The sequence below is a fragment of the Echinops telfairi genome, unplaced genomic scaffold (assembly GCF_000313985.2).
Source record: "Echinops telfairi isolate 266 unplaced genomic scaffold, ASM31398v2 ScPeMD7_9;HRSCAF=40, whole genome shotgun sequence".
Lineage (NCBI taxonomy): Eukaryota > Metazoa > Chordata > Mammalia > Afrosoricida > Tenrecidae > Echinops > Echinops telfairi.
This window is the reverse complement of record NW_022103906.1, coordinates 76,281,180-76,298,024: the sequence shown is the minus strand read 5'-3', so window position 1 is coordinate 76,298,024 and position 16,845 is coordinate 76,281,180. Positions and strand designations below refer to the sequence as shown.

The 16,845-nt window shown below is 48.2% G+C and overlaps 1 protein-coding gene across 2 annotated transcripts in view; it reads right to left on the bottom strand.

Moving 5' to 3' along the window:
* Positions 1-5,918: 5,918 nt before the first annotated feature.
* The window catches only part of EXOC6B (exocyst complex component 6B), a 635,729-nt gene continuing 624,802 nt past the window's right edge, over positions 5,919-16,845 (bottom strand). For both annotated transcript variants that reach the window (XM_045286668.1, XM_004696081.3), the window contains exons 21-22: positions 16,477-16,589; positions 5,919-9,310 (exon numbers count right to left, since the gene is read on the bottom strand). In XM_045286668.1, coding sequence (XP_045142603.1) covers positions 9,184-9,310; positions 16,477-16,589 — 240 coding nt within the window. In that variant the 3' untranslated portion in view covers positions 5,919-9,183. The remainder of the gene's footprint in view (positions 9,311-16,476; positions 16,590-16,845) is intronic.

The following is a 16,845-nucleotide window of genomic DNA, read 5'->3' as shown; positions in this document are numbered from 1 at the left end:
TAAGAACTCCCAATAAAATAAATTAAAATTAAAAAAAAAAGTAGGTTTGTATAAAAAGATACACAATACATATCTGTAAATTATTTTTAATAAATTCAATGTAATAGCAATTAAAATCATGATAGCATATTTAAGGTAAAAAAATTCAAACATTATTCTTGAAGAGTAAATGTCCAAAAATTCAGGAACATCTAAAAGAGAAACGTATGGTGGGTGAGTGAGCCTAGCAGAGAGTCTCACCAATTCTAAAGCTGTGGTCTGAGAACAGCATGGCGATGACAAGAAGCAGAAGGGAAAGCTCAAAAAAGAAAAAAGAGAAGAAAGCCCACAGCAAACCTAAGGATAAATGGGAGCCTAAGATAGGATGAAGATGACATTTTTACATGAATTGTTAACATTGTAGGGCAACTGATTAGTCACTTTGGAGAAACATAAAGCTGGATCCCTGCCACACTGTTCTCTTCGAAGCAAATTTTGAACTCGTCTGTCAATTGAGTTAAAGCCAATGAGGCCTCTGTGTGGGCATGACCTTCCCCTGAGAATTCTGGGAACTTCTGCATTTCCTCCTTGGAAGTGGAAGACCCTTCTCTCTCTCTGCTCACTCCCTGAGAGATGCTTTACTGACAAGACACATGGCGCTACACCCTGGGAGCTGGAGCACCCACATGGACCTACCCTGATGCAAGCAGACCTCTGGAGCCAGAGAAGCCACGTAGAGACCCCTGCCAGCGCTGAGATGCTTACAAAGCCACTGGATCCAGACTTCCAAGCCACTGGCCTGTGAGCTTCCTGAATTCGGTCTCATTGCATGTCTTGCATGAGTCTGAAGAGGACTTTATAGATTGGTATCGGACATACGGGCTAATCTTGGACTTATGGACTTGATCTGGACTGGACTGGGATGTTTTTCAACATTCAATTGCTCTTGTATATAAACCTCTTTCATATATATATATATATATATATACCAATAATGAAAAAAAATAAATAAAAATGAAATACTAAAAGAAAACATGGTCAATCTCTTTATCATTTCAAACATTTTTATAGCTCTAAGTATGGCATGAAATCTAAACATCATAAATAGAAAGTTGGATAAATTAACATTTCTAAAAAGAAAAACCTGAATGGCAAAAAACCCAAACCCCAAGACAACATGTAGTAGATACTATGTATGGCCTGTCCCCTCCCTATTCTGACCACCATTTCCTCACTGCGTGGCTGGTGTTCAGTTGGTTTGAGGGGAAGCGCTACCATCTTCCCACCTCAAATTCCAAGGGCGAGACCTGATGGTGGGAGCCCATCAGGACTTGCCCTGGCCCTTGCTGCAGTGATTCGCTCAGGTAACTCCGGTCGAAGCACGGCACATGTGGCACAGCTACGGTCACCCCCTTTTTGGAGCACGACCTGTTTCTTGGAGAATTATGGGACAGAAGGAGGGGTTTCTGAGCAGCGTGGTATGATGACCAGCCTGAACACACTGTGGCCCCTGGCTATGTGGAGGCCAGTGAGATTTGGGAAGCTCTGGATCCCATAGAGAGCGGAGTAGAAGGAAGGCAAGAAACCAGGCCTTCGACTCTTTCAGTCATTGAATCAAAGCACTCCTGAAGCCCCACACTTTATTTCTTGGGCGTTCAGCCAATTAAGCTCCTTTTGAATTGCTTTTTGTTGGTGGTGGTGTTGTTGTTACATGTAACATAACAAGTTCTAACTGCTACAACTTCAGAATGCGTTGAACAAGTTCACCATAAATCCCTGCACAAACTCAAAGGGCAAAGTGACAAAAAGACTTGCTAAGCATGCGACGAATCATGAAATTTAAAATAAAGGTCGAATGTAGAAGATCCATATTCGGCAATTTACCAGCGGCACAGACGACCAATCGAATCACGCCACGGTGTGACAGTGACACCATAAGCCCAGAGCGCAGTACCTTCCCGTTTATTAGGGGGTTTAGTTCTCTACAGACGTGCACCGCTCCGATCTTGGTTTGCTAGAGTGAGGAGCAGATCGCCACCAGGGGAAAATTAAGAGGTGTGTGAGAAACCAAGATACCAATCTAATTTCTGATGGAGATAAATTAGATACCAATCTAATTTCTGGAGACCAGAGAGAGACACACATGCCTGCCAGCATGGCTAAGCAGAGGTGCTGTGTGTGGACAAACGCACTGTCCCCTCAGCATGCTGTACCCAGTCGGTTTCCCTGGTCACCCCACGGTTCTGTGAGTTGTGTGTGGCCATGAGTTCTGGAGCCCGTCAGATGAGCAGGTTTGGGGGGGCGGGATGGTCGGTGTGAGGATAGGGTGAAGGATGGAGGGTCGAGGCCTGTCTGGCCTCTGCCTTGCGGCAATCATCCTTGGGCCAGTGTGGAGTTGGATTCTCCTCTCTGGTGCAGCTAGAGGTCAGGCACAGCCCCATGCCATGTCCTCAGTGCCCACGTGCCATCCATTGGGCTAGGCGCTGCAGGGTGTTCCTAACCGGGTATGCCATGGGTGGCTCCGGCCTTCAAAGAACTCATTACCTAAGAGGAACATGGGGAGGGTACAGGCACTCAAAAGCCACCCCCCCCACCCACCCACCCCCGCCCTCCGTCTCTCTAGGCCTCCTGTCTCTTTGCAGGACCTTGCTCCCCGTATCAGCTTCTCCTCTCCATGTCCCTGGAAGGCTCCCTCCAGGCCTTGGGGCCCTCCTGCTGCCCCGCACCGGATGCCGGTTTCTCTTCCTTCCAGATAGAAAAAAAAAACCCAAGAAAATAAAAGAGGACTCAGAGTTCTTGATCTTTTGCCTACGTCTATCCTTGCTGCTAGTGTCTAGATAACCCTTTAACCTTCCAGTTTGTCCCCGGGAGGATTGGCGGAAAACATCTTCCCTAACACTTTGGCAATATATTTGTGTGTGTGTGTGTGTGTAATGGCCCACCCGAAGGAGCTGGAGAAGTCTTTGCCTGGCACAGTCATGGGCCCTTTCCCTTTGTCCATGGGAATGGTGTTTACCCAACAGACTTCTCTGGAGAAGGGACTCGCTGGCGAGGGCAGGGCCTGACTCCATCAGCTTTAAAAAGCAGTGCCCCGTGGCACAGACAGAAAGAACAGCCATCTACCCGGCTTAACCTGAGCCTTGTAACAGAGAGGGGAGTGTGTGGGGCAAACAAGAGGGAGATCCAATTAATTACCCTTAGAAGCAAAGGTAAAAGTTGAAGATGACGAGACCGATTTACAGGAGGAAATAGACCCGGCATTGAGCTAGAGAATGGCAGGATTGTTTGGGGCCAGAGAAGCCTCTCGATGTTCGCATTCCGTTCCTTCTCTGGAGCTCTGCAGAGAGGAAGGTCATGGCTTGGGCTTGGAAGGTACACATGAAAGTGGGTTCAGATTGGGAGGGGGGCTGTTGTCTTGAGTCTCATTCTGGGGTTGCAGGCTGCCCCCAACCTGGGTGGGTGGAAGAAGGGCTCCAATCCTCTCTGGGAGCCAAGGCGGGCAGGCCCAGGAAGGGGCGCCCCCTGTGAGAGAGGCCCAACCATTACCATTACAACGGCTAATGTCACAGACCCCACAAAGCAGCCGGGCCCCAAATGCAGGGTAACCCTAACCCCACCAGTGATTGAAACAGATAGAGGGGTAGCTCTCCCACACAATGACCGGCCCCCGCACATTTCTCCTCCTCCTCCTTGCGCTTCCTCAAGAGCCTTTGTCTTCTAGTCCCTTGGGTCTGGAGGCTCTTTTTCTCATTCCCAGGTAAACACTGCCCATGAAAATTCAAAACAAGGCCTCTGGGGAAAGGCTCCAGCCCTTTTGCCCCCTCCCTCCCTTCTCCATCTCCCACTAGCTGTTCCCCACCCTCACCTGCCTGGTGAGAGAGGAGAGGAGCAGGCTGCTTCGCATCCTGTCCTTGTTTTTTATTTGTTTTCTTTTCCTCAGACCCCGCCCAAGGGCTGCCAGTCTCTCTCTGGATCAAGCTTTGGCCCTGACATAACATTCAGTGACAAGAAATGCTATGGGTGAGCCTGTTGCAGTTTGATTTTGATAGCCCAAGTCTCTCTGTTCTGGGCCTTGTTATTGGTAATTTCCCAGCCAGCTCTCTGCATTCTCAAAAGTGCGGGGTCCTCAGTTCTTTATTGAGTCCCCACCGAGTTTGGGAGAAAAAGCTAGAACTGGAGGCTGTGGGTATTCAGCTTGTGACCTGGGGTGGTAGAACTGCAGGCCTTGCAAACACTCCTGGCAAACTGCACGAGAGGTGACTGCTTAGAGCAGTGGTTCTCAAACTTCCTAATGCCGCGACCCTTTCATACAGTTCCTCACGTTGTGGTGACCCCCAACCATAACATTATTTTTGCTGCTATTTCATAACTGTCATTTTGCTACTGTTATGAATCGGGCGACCTCTGTGAAAGGGTCGTTCGACCCCCAAAGGGATCACAATCCACAGGTTAAGTACCACCACTGACTTAGAGCTTGTGGCCTTTCCTCACAGAACTGTTGACGTTTCCACAGGGATTTGGTCCTGATTCAATATTTCGGTCATCTATTTTAGACATTGATGAAAGCTATGAGCTTTTTTTCCCTCCAGAACAGGGGGGTGCAAGACTATCTACACGGGTGTACACACACATGCACTACTTCAAGGGTTTATAATCTCCAGGCCAGGCATTCCTGAGTTCTAGAGAGAGGGACACGTTTTGGGATCAAGCTGAAAGACTAGAAGGTTTGAGTGGCATTGAGGGGCAGATTCTAATCCAAGCCAAGCAGCCCTGGTGGTGCAGTGGATTAAATGCTGGGCTGCTAACCACAAGCTTGGCAGTCACCCGACCCGTCACCCTAAGGGAGGAGAAAGAGGCGGCTGCTTGTGCAGTCTTGGAAACCCTAAGGGGCAGATCTACTGTGCCCTGCAGGGTCAATCTGAGCTGGAATCCACCCGATGCACTGAGTCATGAGTCTGTTGTGGGATTCGAGGTGCGGGAGGGAAAGGTCTTAAATAGTGCACATGCGACAGCTACTAAAATCTACCCATGGCTCACCCAAGTCCGGTCCTGGCTAACCCACTTTGACACTTCTATTGTTCCTTCACTTAGGCTTCACAACGACCCTGGAAACTTGGGCCTATCATTCCCCTCTGATGATGAGGCTTGAGGTCTGAGGTTAACGTATAGTTCAGGGTCATGCAGCTGCTGAACTGTAGAGCAGGGATCAAAGCCCAGTTTCAGTAGTGAAGACTTGTTACTGGGGGAAAACAAACAAACAAAAAACCAGTTTCCAGTCTATTCCCGGTGGCTTTTGTGCCAGCTGAAGGGCTACCCGGCAGGCTGTGGCTCCAGGGTGTCTCTGACCTTACTCACTACCGTTCCCATTGTGCCTACCAGGCTCTTCCCGACCCTCCCTGCCCACAGCAGGCTCATGCCAACGTTCACCCACAGCTTCATAATGTTAGGACTGTGTTCCCTCACGGGCCCGGCCCTATCTGCCCTGATGGCGCTCTTTCCTGCACCATGAAACCTTGCCCACCCCTCCCCCCACCGAAATCAGTTCACCCGGTAATTAATTATCTCGTGCCCTGTCATCTGGGGCACCACCTTCACCGGCAGGACCAGTGTCCCAAACACACTGGACCCCATGTTGCTGAGTCCAGGAGCCCGCACAGTGTAGGCAGCTCCAAAGCGCTTTCTCTCGATCAGGGCAATGAGGCCAGTGTGACTGTACACATGGCCGGCTTCGGGGTGGGGGCAAGTGGAGGGACCCAATCCAGTCATCAGGGATATTTCCAGAGCCACGGAACGAACTTGCCTTGTCTGGCAGCAGGCAGGCAGGCAGGCTTGCTCCTTCCCACCAAGCTTCTCAGTCCACTTGACTGGGGTGCAGTATGCCACCCAGCTGCATGGTGCACAAAGGGAAGGGAGAACAAACAAAGGATGAGACCACACTGTGGCTTTTTAAACAGGTTCTTGGTGCTCTTGTTTAATAGCAGTTACAAGAGGAAATGTACAGGAGGAATAAACATGCTCTTTCCACAGTGGCTTCCCATCGACCACACGCCATCCGCCTCAGCAGCTTTTCTACTGAATTTTAAAGAAAAGAGTCTACCTTAGAGTTACAAAGGGGCTTTTCTAAATTTCCCTCATAAATATACAACTATGTATGCAAAATAAAAAGGTAATTTCCCAACACAGTAGTGAAATATCATTGTAAACACAGGCGAGGAAAAGAAAAAAAAGGCAACTGAAGCCACCAGGATGGGTCCTGGGCAAAGGGAGGGGAATTTCTGCAGCAGGCCCCAGAGAGTGTGTTCAAAGGCCTAATGAGGAAGGTCATGGCCAGCGCCAGTCTCGGGGGATGAGGGCCCTGGGTGCGGGGCATGTTGAGAAAGCCCTTGTCGAGTGTGCAGGGAAGCTAGGCTGATCTTGAGACCTGGAAGACTGGCAGGCCTGGGACACAGAGAAGTACTGGCGAGTGCTTCCCGGGAGCTTCCATTCCATCTGCTGGGTCCAATGTCAAGGTCCTGTTCTTCCCTACCCCAGCAGGTTCACTTCTGTATCGTCTGCTCGGGTTTTCCTATGAATGGTAAAACTGTGAGGATGCCTCTCTGGCCACTGAAAGCCAGGGGGTTCCCAAACTGACTGTGCCTTCAGGACCTGGTTTCCCCAAGAACTTGGCCAAGGATGCAGACTGACTGGGCAGCAGGTGGGCCGCGGGCACCCATATTCTTGTCTTCTTATCGACACCGCCAAGTCGTTTCTGTATCTCTGGACATTTAAGGGTAAATCTTAGCAATCTGTGGGGTGTGGGCACACATGGTTAACACTAGTCTTCTCAAGGCTGACCCAGGTATATTGGCCTATAGACAAAAGACTGAACAAGCAAAACAAAACAAAAAACCAATTTACCCACCTAAATAACTTCGATATCGCTGGTCCCCAATGTTACCTTTTTCTGACCATCAACAGTAGCTATACATAAAACTGGGTAGTATGTTGTTTTGTGCTAGGGAGGGGTGATGGCAGACTGAGAGGCAAGGGGAGAAACACCAAAGAGCCCATCCATATAAGCCTTGAACTTGAATCAACTTTTCCTGTGGAGAGACTTTATGTGTAAGGCGCAGGGAATCCCCATTTCTCTGTCCTATTCACTGCTTCCTCTACACCACAGTCCTTCCACAGTCGAGTTCTGAGACAACATCAGCAATGATGGCTCTCTGACGAAGAATGAAACTGTAGCATGCATAAGATCCTTTCTCCATTGCAATGTCGCAGTACTCAGAGCTGAACAGATCATGCCCCCAAACACGGGGCTAGTGAAAGAGGGTATTCTGGGTCCTTCCTATGCAGCAGGACCTCAGGTTGGCCCAGCAATTTCTTGCTGTTTTCAACAAAATCCAGAGCTTGGGAGAAGAAGGCATCCTGTGTCCCACTCCCACAAGCCCCTGCCTTTCCTCAGTGCATGGAGTTTGGATAGCAGCACTCATCCCTGGCCTCCATCCAAAGTCCTCATTGTAAGACCAACAACGTGGTCTTCTGCTTGAGCCTTCGCAGACGTCCGCAGAGCCCCTATGCCTCTCCTATGGGCCCTCAAGTCCACGTGCTTATCCTCTTCCTCGTTGTGATCAGATCTGATGGGGCCGCAGGTGCACGGTGAAAAAGGAAGGACCGCCTTCCCCAGAAGCAACTTAGCAGCTGATAAAAGTTACGGGAATTCTGTTTGATGAGTCTCTCCTCCCGCTGATCCAAACTGGAAATGCCGCCAGCGAGGTGTCTTTGTCATGGGTCGGTGATGCACAATTATATTCTTGCCAGCAGCCATCTTCCAGAGAGAAACCCTAACAAAGCTCTTGCCTTCTGCCTCAAAAGCCCGTCTGTGCCAGTGGGCACAGCCTCGATGCTGAGCTCTGCCAGCCTTCCCGGGCAAACTCTAGAGTGGGGGGCTAACAGTGACAGACCATCTTTCTCAGGTGAGGCCAAAAGATGGCTTTAGGGATCTCAAAAGAAGACAGGCAACTTGGGATTGAGCAAGAAGAGCACCACATCCGGGGTTTGACTAGTGAGGGGCAGCTGGGTCCGAAGCAGCAAACCCCTCTCACAGCTCCGCTGGCTCCAGTCCTCGAGGCATTCAGTCCAGCAGCGGCTGCTCTCACCATGCAGAGCTGGCAATGTTCCCTTTAAAGTGGCCAGGAAGCTGGTTTCACAAGACGAAGGAAAAACCCCAACAGCCTTTAGCCCTAAGGGTAAAGTGAGAGCACTTTCAAGTTGCTGGCCTTGAATGGAAACTACTTCCATGGCACTCCTAGGGCAGGTCAAATACGGGACTCTCCGTGACGTCCGACAGGAACTATTTGCTGACCTCTGTTCCGAACCAAGTACCCTGGGCCAAGGGTAATGAGAACCAAGAAGGAAATGAGATGAATAGGGAAGGGCTTGAGGCTCTGACTCGAAAACCACTAGATGTCAAGATCCAGCAAAAAGCTTTTTGGGTGGCGAGTCACCAGTCCTGGAATAAGGGCAACCCGATGCTCGTCATGAGGTTCAAATATCGCCACTGCCTCTTCCTGTTTCCTGCCCCAAAACAACCAGCCGGGCAAACCTAGGCTAAAGAAATCCCTGTCCTTTGGGGACTGTAGTGAAGGCGTCATCATGCCGCATGCCATGTCCGTCCACCAACCGAGGGGAGTCAGCGGTCTGAGGAGAAGCACCTCCAGGACCCCGGAGATGCTGCTCTTTAATGTATCAGATAGTATTGCGTGGACTTCTTGAACGTGCTTTAGAAAGAATCCGCCTCACCTCCACGGTGAGGGAGGCCCTCCAGAGTGCATAGCATATCCTTTATTAGCCTTTGCCCTATGCACCTGATCTCCCACTGTGAAGGCCTCATGTCATGCAGTTCCTGAACTCCAGCCCAAAGCTCTGGAACCATGTAAGAAGGGTGGCTAATGACACTGGGATTGCGGATACCATCCCTCTAGGATCACACAGACACTTGTAGTAATAGCTTCCCCTGAGTCCCAGCCTAGCAACATCACATGCACTGGCTTATTCTTGTGCCTCTTTTACTGTAGGGAGAGAGTATATGAACACTGTACAAGGGCTACTAAAAAAATACAGATGCTCTCTTTGAAGAAGACCGCACCAAGGCAGAGCTAGCCAGGCTGGGTCCCAGGCTGAGGCTGCAGCAAGCAGCCTCTGTGGGCCTGAGACCAGCCTTCATGAGTGGTGGCTGCTGATGAGTCCCCGGAGCTGCTTGGCCACAGTGTCAATCAGTTTCTGCTTGTCTCGTTCATTTTTCCGAAACTGTGCAAACATGTTGTTCTTGCGGCTAGTATCCTTCATCCTAAACAGAGAAGGAAGGAAAGAGGGCAAAGAATGTAAGGGGACAATGGTGGAAGGAGACCTCGAAGGAGGTAGGGATACGATACTGCAGCTTACACGCTACTCAGAGTAGGAGAGTAACAGGAAGCTATTCTGTTAGTGCCCACAGCCTTCCCATCTCAGTCCCCGTATTCACTTACCCTCCCCACCAATTCATTCTTTTCTCTCTCCAGCTATACATCTGTTACAGGAATCAATGACATGCCATAAACTTGCTAATCTACGCGCTCTTAGGGAATATCTACTCCTGTTGCCACTGAGTCGATTCCAACCCATAGTGATCCTCTAGTGCAGAGCACAATGGCCCCAGATGGCTCCAAGGTCGTCATCTTGATGGAAACACATTGGGACAGGTAGCAGCTGGGAGATTTGAGCTGCTGACTTGCCGTTCTCCATTTAAGTGCTAAACCACGGTGCCACCAGGGTTCCATTTATCACCTCATGAGCCGACTAATCTGGGAAATCCTGCTACTGTTTCCCAGGGACTGGCATTTGAAAAGATAAGTAACACACAAAACAAAAACTCTCAACTAGCAATTCTAAGAGAATATGAATAACCCAAAGTTACTGGGTATTTCTAAACATGTCTTGAGCTTGTTCTTCTACCCCAGCCCTAACAAAGCTAAGGGCTTCGATGATCTCTCCTCTTTGTGTCAGGGTGAAAAACTCAAACTCACTGCCCTGAGTCAAGTCTGACTCACGGTGACTCTCAGGACAGAGTAGAACTGGCCCTTTGGGGTTCCCAGGCTGTGAATCTTTAAGGGATGGGTCACTCACCTTGCTCCTGTGGAGCACCTGTGTCTAGGAGCTGCTGACCTTGCGGTCATCTGTTAGACTACCAAGGCTCATGCCTCAGAGAAGGGTCTACAAGTAAGTAGGGAGGTGGCTAAGAGGGACAGTGCCGAGGAAAGCAGACCAGTCTCCTAAAGACCCCCGGAGTCCTCCGTGGTCATCTCCATCTGCAGACCTGTGGGCGTTGGAGAACTTTTTATTACTGAGTCAGGCTTACTCACTGCCATTCAGTTGATTCTGACTCCTCGTGACTCTATGGGACAGAGAAGTGCTCTTGAGGGGTTCCCAGGCTGTTTATGGGTGAAAAAAGTCTCATTTTTCTCCCATGGAGTGGCTGGTGGGTTTGAAGTGCTGTCCTTGTGGTTACCAACCCAACTGGTAACCCACTGGACCACCAGGGCTCCTGATGAGTCATGCTAAAGTTCCATAAATGTCATCTTTCTACTGCATAAGCCACAGGGAGTCTGGCCAATAGTATTACCAGGTGAAAGGCCCTAACTGCTCTAACCAAGGTCAAGGAGCGGCTGAGATGACTATCAAACCAAATTCACCGACATCGAGTCAATTCCACTCACACAGACCCCATATACAGTGTCAGAGACTTTGTCTGACAGCCTCATCTTTCTCCTGCAACGTGGCTGGTGGGTTTGAATCACTAACACCTTGCACTTAGCAGAACTCGGGCTCCTGGAGATTGTCATAGAAACATCAGACCCTAAGTCACCGTGTTGGAGGAACATGCTGTTTCTTGCAGTGAGCTCACAATCCCTGCCATCCATGGGTGGCAGTTCACCGATCCTCACCCTGCACACCAGACTTCCCAGCCAACTGCTAGTTCTACTGCCAGAAAATTTAGAACAATGCCTGGACTACCTGGATTTTAGAGCTTATCTTTTCAAGGTATACATGCTTCACAGACCACATCAGAATTATTTGCTTTGGAAACCCCACTATGAGAACCAGACTTTGCCTTACACACACCTGCTGCAGGTCAAAGGAAGTGGACGTTGAAACATCCTCCTGCGAGAAGCAGCCGAGGTCTGGCACCCCAAGGGGATGGGTTTGGAAGTCAGTGGATTTCTGGTTCAACTCTCTTCCATTTGAGGCTGCCGAATAATTGGCAACTTAAGCCTAGAGTATATCTGCTATTTTCATACTTCGTTTGCTTTTTGTGACTGTCCTGCAGACATAGTGTTGCCTTTGTGATTATGTTGTATTGAAATGCCTGCCTGTGTCTAACTCTCATTCCTTTCTTAAACCGTGTTCAATTACGTAAGTTTTTAACCTGTATAAGTGAACATCCCATGTATTGTAGTTTAATAAGCTTTCCTATATATGAATATATTCCTTTTATCAATAGTACTTTAAATTCTATACCATTGGATAGGTTAACTACCAAATGTCTCATGGAAGTTACTTACATTATTTCTCAATAAACTGATAATACTGCCACTTAAGTGGAACAAGTATATATATAAAAGTGGAACAGGTGTGTGTGTGTGTGTGTGTGTGTGTGTGTATGAATTAGTCCTTATGATCTGGTCCTGCTCAATATTTGCTCTCATGAAGTGATCTCATGAAGATATGCGTGCTATAGGAAAGTGTGGTGAAGAAATCAGCTAGTCTCTAGCTATCAAAAATAATAGTGTTTGGGGTCATAAAGGCTTGTTTTAAAACAACCAGCCATCTAAATAAGGTATATGCTAAGTCCACACAGAAGGAGTCTACGCCAGCCCATACGATGTAAGAATTGTAAATAAATGTGCTTGACACAATGGATGGATGGATTGTGATAAGAGTTGTACGAGCCCCCAATAAACTGATAAAGATAAATAAATTCTGGCATTCAATGAGGAAAAAAATTGTAAATAAACTCCAAGATCAGAGGAGGGAATTGTATTAAAATTGTATTAGTACCTGGTTTGCAGAAGGCTATGAATGATAATGAAAGCCCAAAATCCACTTGCTGAGTCCCCATGTGGATAAAATCTCTGGTGAATCCCCTCTGACCATGACCAGAGATGTGAGTAAGTCTGATCCTCAGACACAGTGCATTGGCAAGTAGATCACTATAGATGTAGTTAGCATATTATCATCTGTTTTCCATTTTGACTCACTTTTATTTATTTATTTAAAAAATTTTTTAACTAGTTTTTCATTTTATTGGGGGCTCTTACAAATCTTCTAACAACCCATCATTCAATTGTATTAAGCACATTTGTACATATGTTGCCATCAACATTTCCAAACCATTTTCTTTCTATTTAAGTCCTTGGTGTCAGCTCTTCTCCCCTCCACTCCCTCCTTCATGAATCCTGGATCAATTATATATTTTTGTTATTTCGTATCTTACACTGTCCATTGTCTCCCTTCACCCATATTTCTGTTATTCATTCCCCTGGGGGGTGGGGTGGGGTTTTATATCCAACCATGTGATTGGTTCCCCTTTTCTCCCCCTTCCCCACTACCCCTCTTCCCCTTATATTGCTACTCCCACTACTGCTCCTGAGGGTTTTATCTGTCCTGAATTCCTTGTGCTGAGAGCTTTTGTCTGTATCAATTCAATGGTTTAAATATATTAACAGTTCTTTTGTCTGTGTACTCCAGTCTGTGTACTCCAGTCTAGCCAGATTTGTAAAGTAGAACTGGGTAATGGTAGTGGGGAGGGGCGGGGGGAGGAAGAATTCAGGAACTAGAGGAATGTTGAGTGCTCTGTGGGTGCTAGACTGCTCCCTGGTTGAAATGTCCATTCCTTATAACCCTTATGTGGGGGGATGTCCAATTTTGGCTCATTTTTAATTTCAATGTCATTCCTGTTATTATCTGCTTTCAATTGGATTGAGGTTTTCTGTATTATATTTTGTTGTCATTATTCTTTGTATGATTTTTCCTTATATGAAATATAGGAGAAGAAAATCTATAGAGGCAGTAACTAGATTAATAGTTTCTTAGAGTTATAGCAGAGAAGTGTGTATGTGTGAGGGTATGAGTGTGGGAGTTAGCAATGGGAAGCTAATAATAATGGGTGCAAGCCTGAAGATGATGTTCTAAAATTGATGATTGCAGAACTTTTAATATATTTAAACCATTGAATTGTATGGCATGTGAATTGTATGTCAATAAAACTGCTTTAAACACATACACACACACACACACACACACACTAGTGCCTAGACCTCTTTCTCCCCAAGGTGGGAGCATGTCAGGACTTTTTCACCAGTTCAAGAGGCCTCACTGCACTTTGGGGCGGCCCCAAATCAGAATAGCAGAGGCGAGCAAAGAAACCTGGCACAAAGATAGACTTCTCAGGGCCTTCTGCCATCCCTGACTCATTGCTTCCTGTGGGCTGGCCCTTTGAAGAGGGGCAGATAAAGGCCAGTGGATCAAACAGCCAGAGATCCCACAGAGGCATGTCCATCCATTCGGCAAAGAGGTCTGGTGAGCACTACAGCTGGATGCCTCTGGCGACCAGTAACGCCACACCACAAATTGGGATTTCTCACTCTGCTCTAAGGTCAAAGGTCTTCAGCCTGGCATTAGTCATCAAATACTGACTAATAAAATACTGACAAATAAAATACTGAGTATAAGGTGCGATGGTGGGTGCTGTGCTCACAGGACAGAGGATAAGGTGAGGGTCCTCCAGGTGTGATGATCACTGTATTTGGTCCCTTACACACGGATTGCACAACAGTGTGTGTGGGACTGACCACATTTTAGATTATTTATCTTAGAGAAGAACTTCCTGTCACATGTGGGGCATGGTATAAACTTAAACAACAACAACAACAACAACACAAAAGAAAATGAAGGGGAAAGGGGAGGGAGGGGAGCACTTAAACTCTTGGCTGTTAACCAAAAGATTGGTGGCTTGACCCACCAGCCCATAGCCTTGAAAACCTGTCCTGTGGGGTCAGGTTGACAGCAACTGATCATTAGTTTTATGATTCTTCAAAGTAGCCCCGGACCAGGCAGGTAATGCTGGCTTACAGCTCCCATAGGGAGGGCTCCTGTAATCATATGAAAGAGAAGATGAAGGTTGTCTCTGAGGCTCAGGATCTTGTAGCCATTAATCTCTGATTAACCCCTAGAGTAGGGTTAGGCACTATAAAGATAAACTCAAGTGCCCGCGGGTGGAGAATAGCCGGCTGGTTTATATCCTTGCAATGTCCCGACACCAGGAGAGCTATCTTTCCCTCTCCCCTATGATTCCGTCAGCCCTGGATCCCGACTGGCTTTGGCTATGGCCACCTCTTAGTCATACAAGGGCATCTTCTCTTTTCTGAATGTTGGAAGTGGGTCTTAGGGCCTCTCCATGTCTCACCCTATTAAAAAGGGCCAGCTTGAGAAGGGAGAGGCTGCCTTGGGAGTACAGCTGGCTAGGGAAGATGCAGGGGTGAGTCAAGTGAAGGGGCTGATTCCTATGAGGCGGGGGATCTGGATCTCAATGGTCTGGGTGGCTGTAGTTCCACTATATTTGGCAGGCAGTTTTCAAGCCCTATTGATTGCCAGATTGAGACCCATGGCTTAGTTACTGGCTAGACCTCTGGAATGCCAGAGAGGTTATCTAAGCCTGTTGTTGGGGTCTAGGAAGTGGACAAGCCATGCCTTCCTGGATGCAGAGGCTCTCAGGAATGGAGGAGCAAAGGGTTACTGAGTGAAGCAACTGACTGCAAGGAACCCAGGCCCCAGCTGGACACAGAATAAATAAGGCCATCTAAGCACCAACTCAAAGGTCAGAATGTCCCCTGTTTCAGATGGCCACTAAGAGCTCTGTGATGCGACCTTGCTCGGAATCTGCTCTAAAGAAGAGGCTCCCACAGGCCAGGCAGGTTCTGGGTCCTAAAGCCGAAGGTCTCTCCCCCAGATGCTAGGGGAGTCTGCCAAGGAGCTTCCCTCTGCCCGAGCTGAGTTGCAGGCTCTTCTCAGGCAAGAGAATGGGCTGTGTCCGGAAGCTAAGTGGGAACAATCCTTTACCTGCCACCATGGGAAAATCTCTGCCACCACTCCCTGCCCCAAAGGAACTGATAAGCCAAAGGTCACTCTAAGGACCAAGGATAGTGGAGCCAGCAGGCCAGTGGGCTGGTTTAGTAGGTTAATATGTCAGGGCAAGGGCAACTCTCAGGGTAGGGATTTTAATGTCGTCATGTGTCACTGCGGAATCCAGAAGGACGTGCCTCGAAGTGATGGGAAAGGCCCAAGTAAATAATAGACTTACTCTCCAGATACCCTGGGGAGGAAGGTCATGGGGAGAGAGAACCATGAGAAACAAAGTTAACAAGGAAACATCAGTTTCTTTCTTGCTCAGGAAAAAGTTGCACTCTGGGCTCTTAACATCTTGGATACAAAGGCATATTCTGCATCCGGCTCTTGCCTGCTCTTTTATCTCCTTCCTTTCTTCGCTATCACGTTATGTAGCAAGAAGTACACACTTTAAGCATCTTCTCCTACTTAAAAGTGCCACTCTGGCCTTCTGCACAGGGTGTTGTGCCTTGCCAGTATGTGAGACCTGTTTGGCCCTGACTGCAGACTGGCTGCACCTCCCAGATGCACGCAACACAACTGTGGCTAGGTCCTGAGAGCATTTTAGAGCCCTTCCAAGATGTACCTCCTACACAGCTGCAAGTTACCTACTGCAAGAAATTATGACCCTTTCACTGACAGATCTTGGTGTCTGGCAAGTTTTCAACCAGCTTAGTAAATGCCATAGACAGGTTGTAATGCATGGTGGCTACCCGCATGTGGTTGACAAGCTGGTTAGCTGTAAAATGCTCTAGAACTGGTTAACTCAATCTCTGTGATAGCACCTCTCCTTCAGAGACACAATTTTTCTGTCTAGTGACTGTCTCGACAGGTAAGAATGAGACATTGTCTCCCAGCAGAGCTTTTGTGGGCTAGTCAACATCACAAAGCTAAACCTGGAGGGAGAGGGCATGAGGAGAAGGCTTCAGTCCTTCCTGCTAGGAATCAATGCAGTCACCTGGTCTGTGGGCGGCTGTTCCTCATCAGATTCCAAGTGACTCCTTCTGTTCACCAGGAGGCCTGAGTTTCAGGCTAAGGCACCTTTCCTTCTTATTCTGTCATCCCTAGAGACATGATGCTCCCACGAGGCTGCAAGGAGTTTAATCCTGACCTACTCTTGGCCTACCTGTGGGGCCTCAAGAATTAAGAGGAAGACGGGCCGGTCTCATCAAAACATAGACTGTTCTTAGCATCTAAGGGCAACTTCAAGAAAGGTGATCTCTTGCCTTTACAAGATATTGGCAAAAGGATAGTCCCAATTCCCTAATCCCACTCTTCCTCCTCTCGGGAAAGACCACTGGGTTGAATACTCACTTCTCAAGCAGGGTCAGAGCTGTGACTGGGTTTACTCGGAGGTACTTGCAATTGGGTTGACCATAGTCAGCAAGGTAGGTTGACCAATCCCACTGGATGAAGAGATCCAAAAGCTGTAAAACATCCAAGTCCCGGGCCCAGGGATTAGTCAAGACAGACAAACAAACCAAGATCCCTATCTCACGACCATTCTTTTTCACCAGCGAACCCTTGCAGTGCGGTGCTTGCACGCTGAACTGCCAATGGAAGGAAGTTCTGGGGGAGAAAGACTGGGCAGTCTGCGGTCACACGGACGGGCAGCCTGAGAGTCCGGTAGGGCATTAACTCCTCCACTGTCCTCACCGGGTGGGGATGGCTGGAATCAACTTG